Source organism: Acinonyx jubatus, chromosome E4 (assembly GCF_027475565.1).
Source record: "Acinonyx jubatus isolate Ajub_Pintada_27869175 chromosome E4, VMU_Ajub_asm_v1.0, whole genome shotgun sequence".
In the NCBI taxonomy this organism is placed as follows: domain Eukaryota; kingdom Metazoa; phylum Chordata; class Mammalia; order Carnivora; family Felidae; genus Acinonyx; species Acinonyx jubatus.
The window spans coordinates 58,651,123-58,671,050 of NC_069395.1; the positions used below are offsets into that span (position 1 = coordinate 58,651,123).

Here is a 19,928-nt window from a genome sequence, read left to right on the forward strand (position 1 = left end):
TTCAAGTCTTTCCAGCCGAGGCCCTAGACATCTTGGAGTGAAGAGAAGCCACACCACTGTGTCTTGTCCAGGTTCCTGATTGTGAACATTAAAAACGGTTCTGACACCACTAGGTTTTGAAGGTGTGAGCAATTGTAACGGAACGGGGTAGTGTACGTTTTCTATCCTTTGTTAATCGTTGCATATCTCTATGTTTTTAAGGTGGGTCTCTAGTAAACAGTAGGTAGGCTTTTAAAAAAAAATTGAGTCTGATAATACGGCTTTTAATTGGAGTGTTCAGTTTCTATTCTGTTTAACATAATTATTTCTCCACGGGTTTGAATCTACAATCCTACCAAGTTCTTACTATTCACTATACTTTCGCTATATTCCTTTTCTCTTCTCTCTTGCCTTCTTTTGGATTGACTCTATTTTAGTTTTGCACCATCCCCTCATTAGCTTGTCAGTGACACACTCTGTTGTCAAACTTTTAACACTTCCACTGCACGTGGCAACCTGCATCCTGGACTTCCCACTCACATTTAAAGTCCCAGACACCCTCTCAAGATAACAGTCTTAAGCGTAGAGTGAAGTATGCAGACAAGGAGGCCAAGAAAGAAATCAAGAGCAAAAATTGTATCTAGGAAAGAGCTCGGTGCGTGGTTTCTGACCCAGGAGGCTGTCTGGTCTACGTCCATCGGAAACGTATTTAGTTTCTGAAGGGATCATGTTTGCAAAGGAACCATGAGCCCTAAAAAGCCTTTGGCTGTTTTCAGCCAAATCTGGGCCCCCAAATTTCCAGAAGTAGGACACAGTTTGCCAAAGCAACAGCCTTCAAGGAAAACACACTCTCTCCAAGGGCAGTTCAGATGTGGTTTGATAACAGACAAGGAAAAAGGCCCAAACGGGGAAGCTAGAGGCCACACAGAACAACAGACAAGGGAAGGCTACCCTGAGAGCCCAATCAAGGTCGAATCTGGGAGATCTTCCTGCTTCTCGGGCAGACATGCTCATTACTTATATGGACTGACGACTGTACCTCCTGTTCCTCCTTTTAGCAAATGGGAGCTTGTCCTCCTTCACCCTGGCCAGCCCGTGACATGCTGCACTCAGACCTGGGCAGCGGATGCAGACCTTCTGGAGAACCTTGCCCCCTTTTTTTTTTTTCAAGGTTTTATTTAAATTCTAGTTGTTAACATACAGTCAGAGAACCTAGCCTTTGAACTGTATGCAGCGTTTGGTAAACTGCTTTGGGGGTTGTCTCCCCTGGGGTTTCACGAGTGGGGAGAAAAATACCATGAATATTAACCGCCTACAGGGGTATACTGCAGCTGAGACTGGTCTGTATTACCAAACCCATTTCCTCTTTTTTCGGGGCTCACGGACCTCATTCCCCATCCTCTCTTGTAAGAAAGCACGGCTTTGCGGAGTTCTAGCCAATGGAAAGTGAATGGAAGAGAAAGGGCCATTTTGAGGCCTGGCCCATAAAAACCTCCTGAGAGATTCCATCCCATTTTGTCTTGATGCTAAGGGGCACGGTGACTTTAGCAGCCTGCCTTAAGAGGGACGAGCTACAGGCGAGAAGGAGCCTTCCTTCCGGAATCACTGCTCCGGCACCTGTTTTGGAATTGATGTGAGTGGGAGAGAAATACCCATTTGCTAAAGCAAGCTAGCCTTACCCTAACTACCACACAAAGCCTTTCTTCACCTACCTCAATCACACACAAAACTCTCTCTGCTTTGTCTGGTAGTTTAGAGAGGGGAGGGATATACTTTAAACACTCCGTCCTGATAGTGTTTCTAAGTGGGAACAGAACGCCGAATTTTAAAGGAAAAGTCCCCAACTCCATTTGGACAAAGTGTCCTGGCCCACGAGCGGTAACCCCTGCCCTGTTCCCATCTCACTCCAGTGGGGAAGGCTTTTGAACCCTGGGAAGCAGGAGCCAGCAAGACCCCAGTAGAACGGAAGAAAAGTGGAGTCAGGCAGAATCACAGATATGTTGAGGCAAAGTTACCTTGAGGTATCCTCGTTGGGTCCTTCCTCCCGTTTTTACAGATAAGGAGACACAGGCTCAAGAATTAAAGGGAGTCGTCGCATAAATTTGGTGACAGGGCTAAGATTAGAAGCCGGGTCTCCTACTATTATCTATGGCAGAAGAATATAGGCACACACCATTGCTGCAGCCGGCGGTCAAACATTTCTTTGATGTCTCGTGGTTTTCCTGAAGATTTCATGCCAATTCCCCAATCGATACCATAACATACGCTCAATGATTTTATGTGAAAGAAAGTTTTAAATTACTCGTCATCAACTAGAGAGGACTCTCCGGGAAGACGCACTATATTTCTCTACCCCTGGATACACTACCACTTACCTCCAGGCATGCACACACCCCAGGCTGAAACACGTGGCTGGATCGCAGACGCAAAATGATCTTAGCACAAGGGCCTGGGCCTGAACTCTTCTTGTCCTGACTCCTTCCCTCTATGGTCTAGCGCCCAGGTTCAGCCTCAGTCCTAGAGAGTCAAGCATCACCCTCCAGGTGGGCCGGTCGGACTCCTACTTGTCCTTCGAGGTTCAGGTCCAACATCATCTCCTCTAGGAAGCCTCCTATGACCCATCCAAGTTTCCCTGCCCCACCCCCCACGCACTAGGCCCGAGGCATCCTAATTCCCGCACTTCCCACGCCACGTTCCAGTGCCGTCTGTTGGCATGTTTGCCTCTTCCAGAAAGTATGACACATAAAAAAGTACTCAGTAATAGAAACGAGTGACCTGAAGGCGGTGCCTGGGTCTCCCTGGGGCCCACATCTCGCGCTCGCCAGCCCACTCCTGCTGGGGCCGCCGGGGTAGGGAGCTCGGCAAGTGCACACTTACTGGCTGGGGGAGGGGCTCCGGAGGTAGTGGGCCTGCACGGCCCTCACACTGGTTTCATCCTCCTCACTTGGGACGACCTGCTCCTCCTCTGGGTCCCCGCTGGTCGCCATGACAGCCTGCCAGTCCCTGTGGGTTTGGCAGGAGAAAGGTGGTTAGGGAATCCGCTTCTGGAGGTTTTGTGGGGGGAAGGGGTATATCGGCGGCGTTAGCGGGGGAAGGTCAGCGCGTACGACCCACCCCCGGGAGGGAGACGACCCATGGGGAAAGCCCGGTCTGACTTGGGTTCGGCAGGACACCGAGATGCACGCCCCAGCTGTGTCAGCTGTCCACCTTGGAGTCACAATATTTAAGAAGCGACAACCTGGCCCCTTCCTCAGATCCCGCCAAGGAAGCAGCGAGGCGACCCAGGGCTCTGCGTGGACTAAGCTAAAGCCGTTGGAAAGCAAGGGATTCCTCAGGCCAGAAGGATCTTTCTGTTGGAACTCCCGGGTGTGCCCTCACATACACACAGGCACGTGAGCACACACACGTACGCGTGCGTACATATATGTAGGCACACGCCCCACTCGTGCACAGACGCACGCCTTGGCCTCTCCCGAGGGAGGGGCGGGTGGCCCTCTTCAGTGCCTCTCACCAAGGCCGCAGGGGTCATTGCCTTTGGCTCAGGCACCACCCTGATTAAGGAACATGAAATCCCTCCGGAGCTGGTCCCACACACGGCTGGGCCTTGCCACTCCAGGCAGAGTTGCTGCCCCTCTGCTTGTAAGTCTCGGGCTCACAGGGCACAATGAAGGGAGAGGCGCACTCACCACGGCTTTGCCTAGATCTCCACACCAAAGGGCAGTCACCCAAGGGCTGAGGGACCCGGATAAAAGGGCCAAAAGTTCCGATCAGCGAGAGGGACCAACCTCTCTCCTCTCTTCAGTGCTTCTGCTCTGAGGGACAGGACAGCTGTTAACGGGAAATCTTAGCTACCTTCTAAATTTAGCCTCTGGCCCCATAGCCTGGCAGATCTCTGGGAGGACGGAATGCAGTCTCAGGACCCAGACCTGAAAGCTGGCCCCATTTAACTCTTTCCCTCCTGCTCCTGGCTGATTCTCTGGACACCGGACACTGACATTGAGCAGCAAAGTTAGAAGAAGGTCAGGCTTCATAGATGGAGAGGCCTGAAGAAAAGGTTTCCTTTGGACTCTCTCTCTTGCCTGCAGCTACCTATTCAAACTCTTTCCAGAAGGCGGTCTAGTGCCACAAATCTAGAAGAATGGAACAAATTGTATCCCAGCCCCATGTCAGTCTAGAGGGTGCTGGGAAAAAATACCCAATATATAGATTGGGGCAGGGGCTCTGATGGATGTCGGGAGAGGACCATGGTGCAACGAAATGATATAGTCAACAGCTTGTGGCCAGGGTTACGTTTCTTTGAACAGCGATGACCCTGAATAGTAAACGAGTAGTTGTGCTCACCCTCTACAGTCCCTCCCCGACGACACTCACATTCGTGGGGATGGTCAAGTGGCAAGCCTGGGTGGTGTAAAAATCCCACGAGCTTCGGGGCTCCTGGCTGGCTCAATTGATTGAGCGTTCGACTTCGGCTCAGGTCATGATCTCACGGTAGTTCTGTGAGTTCGAATCCTACATCAGGGCTCGCTGCTGTCAGCACAGAGCCTGCTTCCAATCCTCTGTCCCCCCTCCCTCAGTGCTCCTCCCCCACTCCTGCTCTCTCTCTCAAAAATAAATAAACATTAAAAAAATTCCACAGGCTTCATAAACTTCAAATGAGCTCATAGCCCACCTTACTCCCCTTTGTAAACTCCCACCATCACCATGACCAAAGCAAAGCCCAAAAACCCAATAGTTCAGCCCCTCATCTCACACATTCTATAATTACACCTCCATCCATCCATCCATCCATCCCATCCCATTGGTCTACCCATTCACAAATGCTTATCTACTATGCATCACATAATTATATGCTCAAAATGGTCCTTCTCCTTGGCCAAATGGAACAGTGTCTTGCACATAGTACCATCAAAAATTGGCTAAATAAATGAATGAGCTCACGCTTTATTAGGAGGAATGAGACACAGATCAAAAATAACTCCAGCATAAGGCAGAATGTAGTTAGTATCCTAAGAGAGATCCAGAGTGCTGTGTGAGGTCACAGGAGGGAAGAGCCCTTCTGGCTGAAGAAGTCAGGAAGGGCTCCATAGAAGAGGTAATGATACACACACTGGCCTTTTAAAAAACAAGTTGGATCATAAGAGCAGATATGATGGGGGAAGAAATGCCAGAGGGGAGAGCATGAACGAAACTGGGGGATGTCAGTGGTTAAAGCTGGGAAGAAAGCAAACAGGTTGTGTGGCAGAGACTGGGCAGGGCTGGAGTTAGGGGCTCCTTTGGAAAGAGTGGTCAAGGAACACATCTCTGAGGAGGAACATGGCACCACCCCTGGCCAGTCACCAAACCTCCACCCTGAGGGTCAAAATAGGGACTCAGGAATTGACTGCCAAGGAATGGCCATAACTGAGAAACGCTGGGGATTCATTTCATGCCCACCCAAGTTTCCATAAAGATGAAATGTGGTTTGGGAGAGAGGTGAGATAAGGGAGGGAAGGGGCAGGGAAGGACAGAAAGGCTGCCTCAGTCAGGGTAAGGCTCAAGGGGCTAGGACCACAGCACAGAGAATGAAAGGGTGGCAGGGAAGTAAGGGAGGGAGGGAGAGATGGAGAGCCAACAACACACCTAAGAGAGGCAACAGATAAGGAGGTGACCGCTCAGCAGGAGGCATGGCCTCTGTCTTCTGTATACCCTTAGTCACCTGCAGAGGGTGACATCAGGCCACTGGAGTGAAATCAGAAAAACACTCACTAGCTGTATGACCTTTGAGAGGTCATTTCACTTCTCTGAGAATCAGATCCCTGTTTGTAAAATAGAGAACCATCATACTCATCTCCCCATTTTGTTCTGACCACTCAGCCTAAAGTGGGGCCCCTTTCCTTCCCTCAATTTCATTTCCTGTAACATTTTCTGGGTTATGTTCCCCATAGCACCATCACCCTTGAAGTAGGGTGACCAGTCATTTCCACTTTGCCTGGACTAAGAGATTCCAGGGACAAGGGATTTTCTCTTGTCTCCCTGGTTTCTCTAAAACCAGGGTAGTTCCATGGGCGGGGGTGGCGGGGGTGGAGACAATCCCTTTAATAAATGGTGCTGGGACAACTGGACGGCTACATGCAAAAAAATGAAACTGGACCACTTCTTACATCATACACAAAAATAAACTCAGAATGGATTAAGGACCTAAATGTGAGACATGAAACCATAAAAGTCCTAGAAGAAAACACAGGCAGTAATTTCTTTGACATCAGCCACAGCAACATTTTTCTAGATATATCTCCTCAGGCAGGGGAAACAAAAGCAAAAATAAACTATTGGGACTACACCAAAATAAAGAGCTTCTGCACCATGAAAAGAAAAAAAAAACCATCAACAAAATGAAAAGGGTAACCTACTGATTGGGAGAAGGTGTTTGCAAAAGATATGCCCTATTAGGGGTTATTATCCAAAATATAGAAAGTATTACTCAGCACCAAAACAACAATCTGATTAAAGAATGCACAGAGACCCTGAATAGACATTTTCCCAAAGAAGACAGATGGATGGCCAACAGACATATGAAAAGACGCTCAACATCACTAATCACGGAAATGCAAATCGGAAACACAATGAAGACATCACCTCACACGTTAGAATAGCTAACATAAAAGAGACAACAAATAACAGGTGTTCACAAGGATGTGGAGAAAAAGGAACCCTCAGGAACTGGTGGTACAGCCACTGTGGGAAATAGTATGGAGGATCCTCAAAAAATTAAAACTAGAAATACCATATGATCCGGTAATTCTACGGATACAAACTCAAAAGAAGATGAAAACACTAACTGGAAAAGACATATGCACCCCTGTTGACTGCAGCGTTATTTACAGTCGCCAAGAAGCAGCCCATGTGCCCTCTGATGGGTAAACAGATGAAGAACATTACTCAGCCACAAAAAAGCACGAGATCCTGCCATTTGCAACAACGTGGTTGGACCCAGGGGGCATTATGCTAAGTGCAATAAGTCCGACAGAGAAAGGCAAATGCCGTTATCATTCCACTTACGTGTGGAATCTAGAAAACAAAACAAACAGACAAACGAAGAGCAGAAACAGGCCCACAGATACAGAGAACAAACCGATGGTGGCCAGAAGGAAGGCGGAAAAATCGGTGAGGGGAGTAGGAGATCCAGGCTCCAGTTAAGGAATGAATAAGGCACAGCCAAGAGAATTACAGTGAAAGGTATCACCATAGCATTGCAGCATGGCGGGTGGTAGCTAACTCGTGACGAGCACAGCATAAGGTATAAACTTGTTGAATCGCTATGTTGTACACCGGAAACGAATGTCACATTGTGTCTGGTTCAACTCTACCTCGATTCTTTTTTTAAGGACAGTTCCAAGCAAACCGAGACAAGTTGGCCATCGTGTTTCTAAGACGGTCTTCTTTCTTTACTTGTGTAACTCTCATCTTCCCAACCAAATGGTCAATTCTCTGAGCATAGAGCCTTCCTGTCTTCTTCATGACTGTGGCTGTAGTGTGGGTCGGGTGGGGGTTGAGGAGAAGGGAAGGAAGAAAGGGATCCTATTGTGGTCTGGGGTGTGTCAGCAATTGTGGGCGACGCCCTTCTTTGATTGGCTTAGAGAACCTGCCTCTGAGATCATTCCCCTTTTTATTACAAGATGTTAACTTCCTATCTGTTATAGCAGCCCACGCCTTGGTGAGAAGTCCAGGACTTTGTACACCTGCCAAATGGAGAAAAGGCGGGGGGTGAGGGGGCGGTGACTGGTTCAAGTCCAGTCCAATAGGTTAGCTCCTCTGCCAGACCAGCTGACGAGCACAATTGGGGGGCCAGGCCAGAGGCTGCTGTAAATTCAACTAGTCAGCCCAGACCTGTCTGGGGCTCAAGCCAGGCTGGGCTTGGGGCACAGAGGAAGCAAGACCATGGCGAGGAAGATGAGGCCTGTGCTGGGGATGCTCTGTGCAGGTGAGTAGGCTCTTCCCCTGTCCAGGGCCCAGGGGCAGGTGAGACAAGGGGCCTGAGTGCTGGCAGTGCCTCCTCAGGGAGGCCCTCCAGTGACATAGTTGAGTTCCTGCTGGGCAGAATTACAGGTTCTGTTGTGCAGGCAGCAGGTTCCAGGCCAGAACCAGTATCGGAATGGTCTGTATATGCGTATCAGTAAATAAAATCCCGGGCCATTTCTGGAATGAATAATTCATAAATTCTCAAGACTGTAAATTCTGATCCCGAATCAGATCACGAGATCAGACACACAATCTGACAATAGGGACTAAGTATTTGAAATCAAGTCCCAGAGAATCCAGAATGTGTGGATATCGACATGTTCACTACCTGGGGTTTTACCCGTCACCTTAAAACTAGAGGAAAAGGCAATGGTAAAAGTGATAATATCTCCATCCCACGTAGGGAAACCGAGGCAGAGAGACACTGCAACTTGCTCAATATCATCCCCAGAGCAAGAGAAGACTCAAACCCTTCAAAAACCCAACTACAAAGACCCTCTCCAAAGGTCGAAGCCCTTTGGCCCTTCTGATACTCTGGTCGCTGAAAACTTGGCAGATGGGAAAACCCTGCAAAATAGAAATCAGACATTTGTCGATATAATGGTCAAATCCAAATCCACTGCTGTCAAACAGCAAAGCCATTGCGTGGGACCCATGGAGTGTTTAAGGGTTAGGGCGGAGGCCTTGGTGTTGGGGTACTGGGCACAGGGAGGAAGTAGAATGCAGAATGGAAATTGAGAGACTGGGGCTGAGGGAATTGGAGGAGTATCTCTAATTTAGTGTATTTGGCTATGCTGAGAAATCCCATCAGCCTGCCATCTAGAAACTGTTCCAGGCGTCAGGGATCTGGTAAAAATGGGGAGGAGGTGAAGAGTTATACCAGGAAACTTAGGAAACCCCAAGGCCTGGGAAGTGGGGCCAAGGTATTCAGCTGTTAGAGCAAGCCCCAGGACCAGCTGGCCTGTCGGCCCAGCGGGCCCCACGCTTCCCATCGCTCAAAACCTGGCCTTCAAGCCCTTAGGTGGAGGTCAAGGCCTGGATGTGGACCTGGGAAAGATCCATCAGCTCAGGCTGGCTCAAGCCCCACAAGAGGCCCAAATGACTGGGGGTAGAGAGGCCCTCATGAGCAGGTTAGAGGGCCTCGGTGGTTCATTCCTCCATGGAAACCTCTTTACTGAACGCATGGTTTCTGCAGGGGTCTCAGGAGTGAGGGGTCTGGAATGATCGCAGCCATGAGGGAACCTGTCTCAGCCATCAGTTGCAGACAGTAAGGATGCTTCAAGCCCTGAGGGAGGGAGGCTGAAAGGAAATGACCATCCTCCCCGGACTAGGCCAGGGACGCTCTGAGCCCGAGGTCTTGCCAGGGACGTTTCCCCCTCCGCCACCCCCCTGTACACATCCTTGCATTTGCAGTCTGGCTACAACCAGTGCATTTTTGGCCTAGCAAACAACTCTAAAACAAAATGCTCACCCGGCTTAGAATGAAAAGTGGCCTTAACTCTGAATTGCCCGGAGGGGTCCATTTTGCCCCTTCCTTTGAGGAGGCGTGTGACCCCTGGGGAAACTCCCCCAGTGGAACCAGCTCTTGGGCCTGTGTTCAGACCGGATGATGAAGCGTGCCTTCTGTCGTCATCCCCTTCCCTCTACCCGCCCGGCCTGCCCGGTCCAGCTCCATGCGTCCACGACCTTTGCCTCCATACCTTACATGAAGGGGGAGGAGCTGGAGCAGTGGGCAGGGCAAGCCCCGGTCGGTGGCCAGCTCGGGGCATAGGGACGCTTCGCCAAGTGGAAACATCTGGGGACAAAATGCCCACTGCCATGCACAAGTGAGCAATGAAGGTGTTCAAAGGGCATCTGGGTGGCCCTTCCCACCATGTGTCAGGAGAGGACCCCCGAGGAAGGAGCAGGGAAGTCAGGGAGGGGCTCCTGGAGGAAGCGGAGCTTGAGCTGGGTTCCAGAAGACCTATTAGCCTTCCCTCCCGCTTCCTTTCTCCACCTGAACCTGCACAGGAATGACCTAGATTTTGCTGATGTCCTGGGCAGAGCAACACCCCCTCTGAATGAGCCAGTAGGCCCCAGGACTCATCAGACATTGGGGAGACAGAAATTATGACATACGGTAGGGACCCAAATGGAAGGTGGTATATTAGAAAATTTAAAAACAATATGAAAGCCCACGGGAAATCAGCCTGACAAGACTAGTTCGCCCTTCCAGAGCAAACGTTCCCACCTCCTCCTATCATGGAGCTCTACCCCGTCACAGGCACTGGGAGGGGCCTCTCCCTTCCTGTGCTGACTTTACACGGCGGCGGTGGGGAGGGCAAATTAGTTAACCTCCATCAACCTCCGTTTCCCGCTCTGTGCAATGGGGGAGGGTAATCTATAATGTGTACAAACGCAGTGTGCCTCCCACAGGGTTATTATGGATAGTAAATGAGTTTGTAAACGTAAAGGTCTTGGAACGGTGCCTGGCGCATAATAAGCATTCAATAAATGCCAGTTATGATTATTACGGATATTATTAGTGCGGGCAAGTGTAAGTTACAGAGAATTAGTAGACTTTGGTAATCAGTCGCCTGAGCGCTGGGGTCTGGTTAGACGTGTGCCAAGAAAGAGTCAGGGTCACCATGGACGAGTCCTGAGTTATCGCCCCTCCCAAAGGCTTCTGGAGAAAACGGCCCAACTCGTACACAGAACTAAGGCTCTTCCCCTCCGGGGAAGTTTTTCCAGCCACCAGACTCCGTGAAACTTGAAGTGACGGAGGTACAGTTGCAGGAAGAGAGATGTGGAAAGAGGAAGCCGCCCGAGGGAAAATAGAGTCTCTAAGCAGCTCAGCCTGGAGTCACTAAAATCTTTGAAGACTTGGTAAAAGACACACAAAAAAAGCCCCACCTTCCCAGAACTAGAGGAAACCCCTTTGAAGCTTATATTAGAAAAACTTTGGAAAGTACTGCATTACACAGAGAAACAAAGGAATCTATCATCCCAAAATACAGTAGAGGAGGAAATACATTTTTTCTCCCCCATCCGAAAATATTTCAACAAATCCACGGATGCTTGACCCATTTGGGGGGGGGGTCCTTTCCTGGGATCTAGGCGTCCAGGTCCCTGAACTGAGGCTGACACGCCATTTTAGATCCCTTCCCTGGGGTCTCTGCTAGAGCCACGATTCCCAGCAGGATAATTTTCCCTAAAAGACTTACACTTGTCCGCTCTGAAGGTCACACAGGCTCAGGGAGGTCCCTGTGGTCTGCCCTGTCACAGTGCAGCAGATCTGAGCTCAGTGTCAAGCTGTATGTCCAAGCTCCTAAGCAGGGACCCGGCCCAGGCTGTGAGGTTTGTGGATTTCGGCCTTAGACGTGCACACCTGAGTAGAATCAGATAAGAGGGTGGCCTTGCACCCAGCGAATCTTGACTCTGAGAGGACGGTACTCAGGCCAGGGCCAGCATGGTGTCAGCGCAGCGTGCTGTGAGATGGGCAGCCCAGCCTTTCACCTGCTCCGTGGGTATGAGCCCTGTTGTCATGCCCATCCCCCGGGCCCGGCTCCCACCAGGGGCCTGGGCACCACCTGTTCCTGGTATCTGAGCACAGGTCAGAAGCCAGCACTCCCAGGGAGGGCTCATGTGCCCGGGGAATTACACAGTCTACCTGCCAGAGATTCGATCAGGATTAAAATGCCCCAGTCCCAGCCCCAGCCTCAAAGGGGAAGGATGTCATGAATGGTCAGCCCAAGGGGAGTACGCGTGCAAAGGGGGAGGAGTGATGGTTTAGGGCGGTGGCTATCAACCCGAGCTGCCCATCACAATCACCCCGGGAGTAAAAAACAGAGATGCCCCGGCCCCCCCAGACCTTCTGAATCAGAATCATGGGGAGGCAGAATCTGCGTGTCTCCCTGAGGTTGACAGAGTTACCCAGGTGATTCTCACGTGCCATCTATGTTTATGTCATATACTGAAACTTGAAAGAAAGTAGGTGTAATCAACGGTCACCTCTGTTGCCACGGATACTCTGCAAGTGACTCGGCTCAGTTGTGCGCCATCTGGAGACTGTCCTGAGTTACAGTCCGGCCTCTGATTTGGTGTCTGGACTCAGGGGCCCAAGTGCGTGCATTCTCGCTCTTTCGCGTGCATAAACGTCCCCTGGGGATCTTGTTAAAATGCAGACTGATTCGGCAGGGCAGGGCCTGAGATTTCGCATTCCTAACAAGCTCCCAAGGGATGGTGATGCTGAGAAACGGTTTAAGAAACAAGACTCCAGGGCGGAACGGGTTGGTGGGCACAGGTGTGACCCTCATCTTGCCCTTGTCCCCCAGTCCCATCCCCGAGCTTCTGGGTAACGCAGCCATGCTGCTGACTGTGAGGTTGGTCCCTGGGAGGCCTGGGGAGAACGCGTCTGGCTCAGGATGTGCTTGTATTCCTGGCAGCCCTTGACCCTGCTCATCCCTCCTTCCGGAAACTATTCTGTCTGCTCCCATGATACCCCCTCTCCCGGTTCTCCTCCTCCGTGCTGGCCTCCTCCTCTCAGGTGTGTTTTGGGGCTTCATTCTCCTCTGCCCACCAGGAAATGTCAGAGCTCCTCACGTCTAGACCCGCTTCTATTTTCACTCTACAGTCGCATCCACATCTTCGGGCGTCACCCGTTTCCAAGGGGCTCACGATTTGTGCCTTCAAACCCGACCTCTCTCCTGAGCTACCTACACCCGCAGATCCAACAGCCCGCATGACCTCTCAACTTAGATGTCTCAGAAGCACTTGCACACTCACCAGCTGAAAAGCAAGCTCGTAATCTTTTCCCCTAACCTGGCCTTTCTCAGCGGACTCTGCCTCGTAAATGACGCCCATCCGTCCAGGAATGAAAGCCAGAAACCTAGCAGTCATCTGTTAACAGCTTCCTATTGCTGTGTGAGAAACCAGCCCCGGACTGAAAATGATAAAGTAGGCATTTGTTTTGCTCACGACTCTGCCGTTTGGATGGGGCTGGGCAGGGACGCTTGTCCTTGCTCTAGGCGGCATCACCCGGGATGACTTCCCGGGGTTGGAAGACCCACTTCCAGGATGGTCCACTGGCTGGCAAGCTGATGCTAACTCTGGCTCCTCTCTCTCTGGGCCCCTCTCCAGGGAAGCACAGTCTCTAACTGGCCCGGTGTGCCTGTTTTGCCCCTTCTCTCTGTCCTCTACACTGGAGCCCGAACAATCTTTTAAAGTAAAATGATGACCATGTCAACTACCCCTACTTAAAGCTCTGCAGTGGTTTCCCACCTACTGCCAGACTCAAATCGTGAGGGTAGGTTCTCCTAATTAGGTTAGATTTAAGTTCTATAGACCCCTGGAATGTTCACCGAACCCCAGCATGTCAGCACTCCAACTGATCCCCGAGACTGCCTCCTATACCTTGGACAGTCCAAAAATTTCTGTCATATCCCGTGTTTACTCCTCGGTTTGGAAACGTATGCATCACTGGCTTTACCTGTAGTATCCACACCTTCCTTTTTTTTTTTTTTTTTCCTGTCTAATCTTCAAAGGCCACAAGTCCCTTTCCTCCATTAAAGCCTTCTCAGGTCACTTTGGGCCCCACTGATGTCTTCCTAATAGGAATTTATCGTCTGACCATCACAAAGTATGCCTGGTTTTCCACAATCCACTATAACTTTCTGGTCCACTTTTCCTCTCCAACTCTTTTCACTGAGCCCTCTCCTCACCTCTGAGACTCCCTTTGGTCTGACTTGGGCTTCCATCCTACCAAGCATTCTTAGCTACTGTTATTGACCTGGGAGATTCCACACTGCAGTCCTGTCCTCGGTGATAAAGGCTCTTCTGCCTGCTCCTCTCCTTTTCAGTACTCCCCTCCTCTACCCTCAAAATCAAAAGTACCCTTCCAGGCGGACAACTTCCACAAAACAAAGCTTCTTCCCAACCAGCAGCTGACCTCTCACCCCTCCCGAGTCTCCTTGCGCCCATTTCCGGGCACTCGTTCTCTTCCCTAAGATGGCCGCCACGGAGCACAAGGAAGGCGGCTGGCGTCCCGGCCCTACGGGGCCACCAAGGTGCTGGGTTGGGGGGGGGGGGGGGGAGGTCAGAATAGGTTGGGCCCGAGGAAGGGGGCCCTTGAGGAGGAAGGGCCAGAGAGGGGGACCCCCGGATATGGCGGGCCCACGAGGCTCACCACTGAGCTCCCAGCCTCTGGCTCTAGCCAGCACCCACCTGCCTGGCATAGGAAGTGGGGGCCTCATCCCCCAGCATCAGGGGCCGGAAGTGATTGTGGCTGGTGCCCAGATGTGGGGTGAGGGCATCTCTGTCTCCACCGAGCGCTTAGATGGGCTCTTTTTCCGACGTGGCAGCGCTCACGAACCGTACTACTGTTGAAAATAAGTAGGCCACTTGGCCCTTTGATGCTCACCACCAGGTTCCTTGGACTGAAACCAGTCGTTATAGCGCAAGCCATGATGACAAAAGTTGTGTTGAGGGGGTTGCTGTCAACCAAACCAGGAACCTAGGACAAGAGATTGGCTGAGAGCACATGGCAGTGCCTTCCTTGCCAATGAAGACTGGGATAAAGATTTGTGGGAACAGGTCAACGCCCATTTGGGCATAGCCAACTACTTTAGCCACAAAGGCCCCACAAACAGCATAGTTATGGAATGTAAGACTAACCTGACTTTAAGCATGCACCTTTCCAAGTCTGCTGTATGCTCTGCCATGGAAAACCAATGGCAATGCGCGATAACCGAGTATATTATTCACGTGCTAGACTCTAGATAATGCTTGCCTTTCCCCACTAGCAGGGGGTTCTTCATTTTTCTCCTTATCTAATTGTAGAAAGATAAACTGGTTTTCAAACTAATTAGTGCTCTTTTTTCCCTCCCCCGTTTGAGTCTTCACTTCTTTGATGCAAAAAAGAACTGTATCAATTTAGCCATCAAGGCAGATAGCAAGAAAACCCACACACAATAAAGCCCCTCAAATTGTCGTCATGGCCTTTTAGACTTGGGCCCCATTCCACATTTCTGGCCACACGGCGTTATAGGACAGCCCAGAATTGCATTGTAGGACAGTCTTGAGGGGACAAGGGGAGGCAACCTGGCTGAAAGAGGGCAGATAGTGGAATTTGTCCTAAACGGCTTCTTTTACTTTCTGGAATGTGCCCCACCTTCTCCATGCCCTGACCTCTGTACAATGCTCTTCCCCCACCCCCATCTCTTCTCCAATTTTCATGTGGTTCACTCCTGCTCATCCTCTAATGTCAGCTCAAGAGGCTCTCCCTTAGGATCACCTCTTCTCATCCCCAAATTTTGTTATATCCTGTCGCTGAATGTGTAATACTTGTTTTCCATGGCGGTTTTACATTTGTCTCTGGGATTCTTCATTCCAGTTCGACTCACCCAGAAGATTGAGTGCCGTGAGAGCGGTGACCCTGTCTGCCCCTGCTTGTCATTTTCTCCCCAAAGTCTAGCACAGTGCCTGCAACATGCGTGCCCAGCAGCCATTTGTGAACAGGCTGTTAATGAATGAGAACCTACCCTTTGGAGCCTCACTAGGCAGCAAGCTGGTTTGCGTATAGTTATCTCCTGTCCTGCCTTTTTTTCCTTCCCTCTTTCTCTAGGCAGTCCCAGCTTCTCTCCAAGTCTCCACTTTCTAATCTCATCTGCTTCCATCAAAAGTCACCCATTCTAGGGACGCCTGGGTGGCTCAGTGGGTTAAGCGTCCGACTCTTGATTTGGGGTCGGGTCATGATCTCATGGTTCGTGAGTTTGAGCCCCACATCGGGCTTTGTGCTAACAACCCAGAGCCTGCTTGGGATTCTCTCTCTTCTCTCTCTGCCCCTCCCCCGCTAGCATTTTTCTCCCCTCCCCCTCCCCCGCAACAAAATAAACTTAAAAAAAATAATAAAAGCACTTAAAAAAAAAAGTTACCCATCCCGAGTGCCTTTCCAGGGTCTGATGGATAAGAGGGATTAATTAAGGAGATGGGTCGGTCCTGCAGATGAGAGGAAGAGAGTCGCCCAGTGTGTCCCCCCTCCTCCCCAGACAGCACTTGCATTCAGCAGCTTCAGTGTCGCCCCTCAGTGGTAGGGATTTCAGTATTGAGAAAGCTGGTGGCAGACATATTCCACCCGGAGGCTCTTATAGAGGGTGTTGCCCCTCAAACTCCTCCGTGTTGGCAGAACCCAGGTCTTCCCTGCTGGGCTTGTCTCTGTTCCCAGCTAGCCCTGTCCCTGGAGCAGCCCTCTCTGCCCCAGCACCAGCTGTCACACTTGGAGCCCGCCTCCTTCCTGAGGTGCCTCCCTCCCCTGTGCCACCCGGTGGCCTTTGGGCTGCTTCCTCATTTTCTGCCCTGGTGAGTCAGGGATGCCCTAAACACCTGGCACGGGCAGGACACAGTCACAGATAGGGACTCCCACGTAGGGACTTGTCTCTCCGCACACATGGAAGCAGCTGACACTCCCCGTGAGCACGGCTAGTCCCATAGGACCTGATCCCACCCTTCCTCCCCCCCCTCCCCCCAGGCGGGAGTCTTGCTTTTTCTGGCTGCTTCTTCTACCTTCTTACATATACAAGTTCAGCATAGTGAATTGACTCCTTCGGGGCGGGGCAATTCCAAGTCCCGCCTCCTCAATGAGCCTTTCTGTTACAATCCTTCTTGGGGTGGTAACACTGCCCCTCCCGTCCCTCCCCCTACACTTGACTCCCTTGACACTTGCGCTTAATTAGGCTCCATTAGGCTGCCGGCTGGCAGGGACCTTTGACTCCTTCCTGTGCAGTGCAGGGACTGTGCCCCAGGCCACTTGTTTTTAAGTTTATTTATTTTGCACGAGAGAGAGAGAGAGAGAGAGAGAGAGAGAGAGAGAGAGTCAGTGGGGAAGGGCAGCGAGAGGGAGGGAGGGAGAGAATCCCAAGTAGGCTCTGAGCCCTCAGCACCGAGCCTAACGCAGGGGCCCGTGACCCCAAGCCCAAGTAGGACGCTTAACCGACCAGTCGCCCGGGCGCCCCAGTCCACAAGGTCTCATGAGCACCCAGCTCTGTAGAAACCTTGGGGGGGGGAGCTGGCAGGCAGTGGCGACAAGAGAAACGGGAGACACCCTGCCAGCAGGAGCGTGCCATCTGACTGCACGCACCAGCCGTCGGAACGTGAAGATTGTGTGTGCACGAGAGAAGCGTGCCGCCTGAAGCAGGTCTGGACAAGCCTGCGAGCAGGCGGGGGCTGGGACGGTCCTGGTGGTTTCTGGAGGAGGTCCCAGTGGTTTCTGCCTCACTTCCCCAGCGCCTGGCCCTGAAGTAGGACCCTGGCGAAATTCATTGACTCGATTAGAAGTTACGGATCCCTACACGTCCAGGCTGACAAATGCTAAGTTCTAACCACCGCTGCCACCAGTGGAGGCAGCACAGACACCCCCCCCCACCCAGGCCCTGTGAGCTGCCCCTCCCCCTCCAGGGGACTAACACTTCCTCAAGGCCAGAGCCAGCGCCTTGCCCTGGGGAGGGTGGGGTCACCTCTGGCCTCGGGGCACCTCCTCCTTAACCATGTGGTTTCTCAGAGCAGATGGATTTTCCTAAGTGAAAACCTCACTGCCAGTTCCCCAGGGGTTCCAATAATGCGCTGCGTTTGCCTCAAGCGGCCAGTTCCATCAAACATTTCATTATCCTCCTTGGATGTATTACTTTCTGGTGAACTCTCAGGAGACAGTTTATTATCTTCTTAACAAACCTTAATTATTTACAAGCAGTCATCAGGGCTTCAGGCTGGGTCTCTGACCCCACCCTTTTAGGGAGGTTCAATGGACCTTTCTCCTTTCCAACTGGGGCGTCTTCCCCTCTCGGGGGGCTCTTTTGGTCTTTTATTTGATTTTTTGGCATGTTTCTAGCAATCGGTAAGACAGGTTCTCCAGCAAGTTTCTCTGGGTGTGAATCCCACCCATCTTTCAAGCTCAGATTCTCTACAACTCGTTTATTTGCTGTGGAAGAGTGCTTGCTTGAGCACCTCCTCGGTGGGGCCCTTTGTTGAGCCCTGGGGACACAAAGATGAGGAAAACAGAGTAGCAGAGGGGGAAGACGTGAGGATCTAGAATGCTGGTATAGTTCTTGCCCCTGTGCCAGGGTAGAGGACATGCATGCTGACTATGGTAAGCCATGCAATCCCCCCCAACAACCTTGAGTTAGGTAATACTGTTATCCTGGTTTCATAGCTGGGAAAACAGAGACACAGAAAAGTTAATTAAGTTGGCTAAGGTCACACAGAAAAAGAGGGGTGCCGAGGTGGCTCTGTCGGTTAGGTGTCCACCTTTGGCTCAGGTCATGATCTTTCGGTTCGTGGGTTCGAGCCCCGCGTCGGGCTCTGTGCTGACAGCTCGGAGCCTGGAGCCTGCTTCAGAGTCTGTCTCCCTCTCTCTCTCTGCCCCTCCCCGCTCACGCTCTGTCTCTCTCTCTTTCAAAAATAAATAAACATTAAAAAAAAACTTTTTTAAAGAATGAGGATGGCAGCCTGGGTAGTTTGGCTCCCGCATTTGGGCCCTTGGCCACTCTGCCACTTGTGTTATAAACTTTCATGAGACAGAAGTGCTAAGAGGCAGGTACTCCTGGGTAGCAGGTGGCACAAAGGAGAGAGGCATCCACTCTGCTTGGGAGAGCCTGGACCTTCCCTCTAGGACAGTGGACCCACTCTAAACTTCTTCCTCAGCAAACGATGGCACCAGGAGATTCTGATTCCTTCCAAGAGGTGAAAGCACTCGCTCTCCCACTTTGTCTGTCCTTGGAGAGGTTAACACAACACTGACCATTTTTAACCCCTTGTGGGGAATTAGCTGAGTCAGTTGGATACTCTTCACAAATAGAAGGGCTCGGCCTTGAGGAGAACCTTGAGGGGGGTGAGGGTGAGAGAGAACCCTTTGAGCATGAGGCAGGCCGCTCTCAGGCAGCAGCAGGAAGGGGGGCGGCAGCTGTTCGGGGCAGGGTGGGTTCTGGGCAGATAGAAAGGAGATACTGGATAACTGGAAGGCTCTAGAGATGAACTTCTGTACTTCTTACTTTTCTCATCACAGATTAGATGTCCCGTCCGACACTTTTGTCTCACTTGCTGAGTAGGGATGCAAAGATCCCATAGAAGAGGAAAACAAAGGCTGCAGTATAAAAAAACATTGTTTAAATCATGAAACATATATTTTTCAAAAGGCACAAACCTCTCTCGGCCCTACAGACTCCTTTAGCCCCCACAGCCCCTTTTCTCTCTCTCCCCTTTTTTTTTTTTTAATGTTTATTTACTTTTGAGAGAAAGAGAGAGAGACAGGGGCGTGAGTAGGGGAGGAGCAGAGAGAGGGGGAGACACAGAATCCGAAGCAGGCCCCAGGCTCCCAGCTGTCTCCAGGCTCTGAGCTGTCAGCACAGAGCCCAAGGCGGGACTCGAACTCACAGACTGTGAGATCATGACCTGAGCCAAAGTCGGCCGCTTAACCCACTGAGACATACAGGAGCCTCCCCTCTCTCTCCCTTTTGGCAAAAGCCGTCCTCTTCCTCTCCTCCCGTTTGCTCTTGAACCCATTTCCCAGGCTCCATCCCTCTCCACTCCGTGGAATCTGCTCATACCAAGGTCACCTCCATGTGACCACAGCCAGTGGTCATCTCTCGGTTCCCAGTTCCCTGGCCCAACAGATGGGCAGCATCGGAGTGGCTGGCCCCCTCTGCGTTCATGAAACGCTTCCTGCGTGGCCTCTGGGAAATGCTTTCTCTTGGCTCTCTTCCTAGCCCCCTGGCCAGTTCTCTTTCTCTCCTGCCGGTTTCCCCTCATTTTCGCCACCACTGGCGAAATGAGTGGTGCCATTTCCAGTGCCAAATAAGCGCTGGAGTGCCCCAGGGCCCTGTCCCGGATATCTTCCCTGTCTTTGTGCACGTCTCTGTTTTCCTCCCCATCCTCTGGCCTTCAAAGACCTCTCCGGGGGAACTTCAGACTTGCACAACCGTCTC

At 51.3% G+C, this 19,928-nt stretch overlaps 2 protein-coding genes across 7 annotated transcripts in view; one reads left to right on the forward strand and one right to left on the reverse strand.

Moving 5' to 3' along the window:
• STYXL2 (serine/threonine/tyrosine interacting like 2) overlaps positions 1-4,470 on the reverse strand; it is a 32,103-nt gene extending 27,633 nt beyond the window's left edge. For 2 of the 5 annotated variants that reach the window (XM_053209122.1, XM_027046238.2), the window contains exon 1: positions 2,355-2,849. In XM_053209122.1, coding sequence (XP_053065097.1) covers positions 2,355-2,364 — 10 coding nt within the window. In that variant the 5' untranslated portion in view covers positions 2,365-2,849. The other 3 variants (XM_027046237.2, XM_053209121.1, XM_027046239.2) reach the window with 3 other exon arrangements.
• Positions 4,471-7,805: 3,335 nt separating this feature from the next.
• The window catches only part of GPA33 (glycoprotein A33), a 36,726-nt gene continuing 24,603 nt past the window's right edge, over positions 7,806-19,928 (forward strand). For both annotated transcript variants that reach the window (XM_053209166.1, XM_053209167.1), the window contains exon 1: positions 7,806-7,939. In XM_053209166.1, coding sequence (XP_053065141.1) covers positions 7,897-7,939 — 43 coding nt within the window. In that variant the 5' untranslated portion in view covers positions 7,806-7,896. The remainder of the gene's footprint in view (positions 7,940-19,928) is intronic.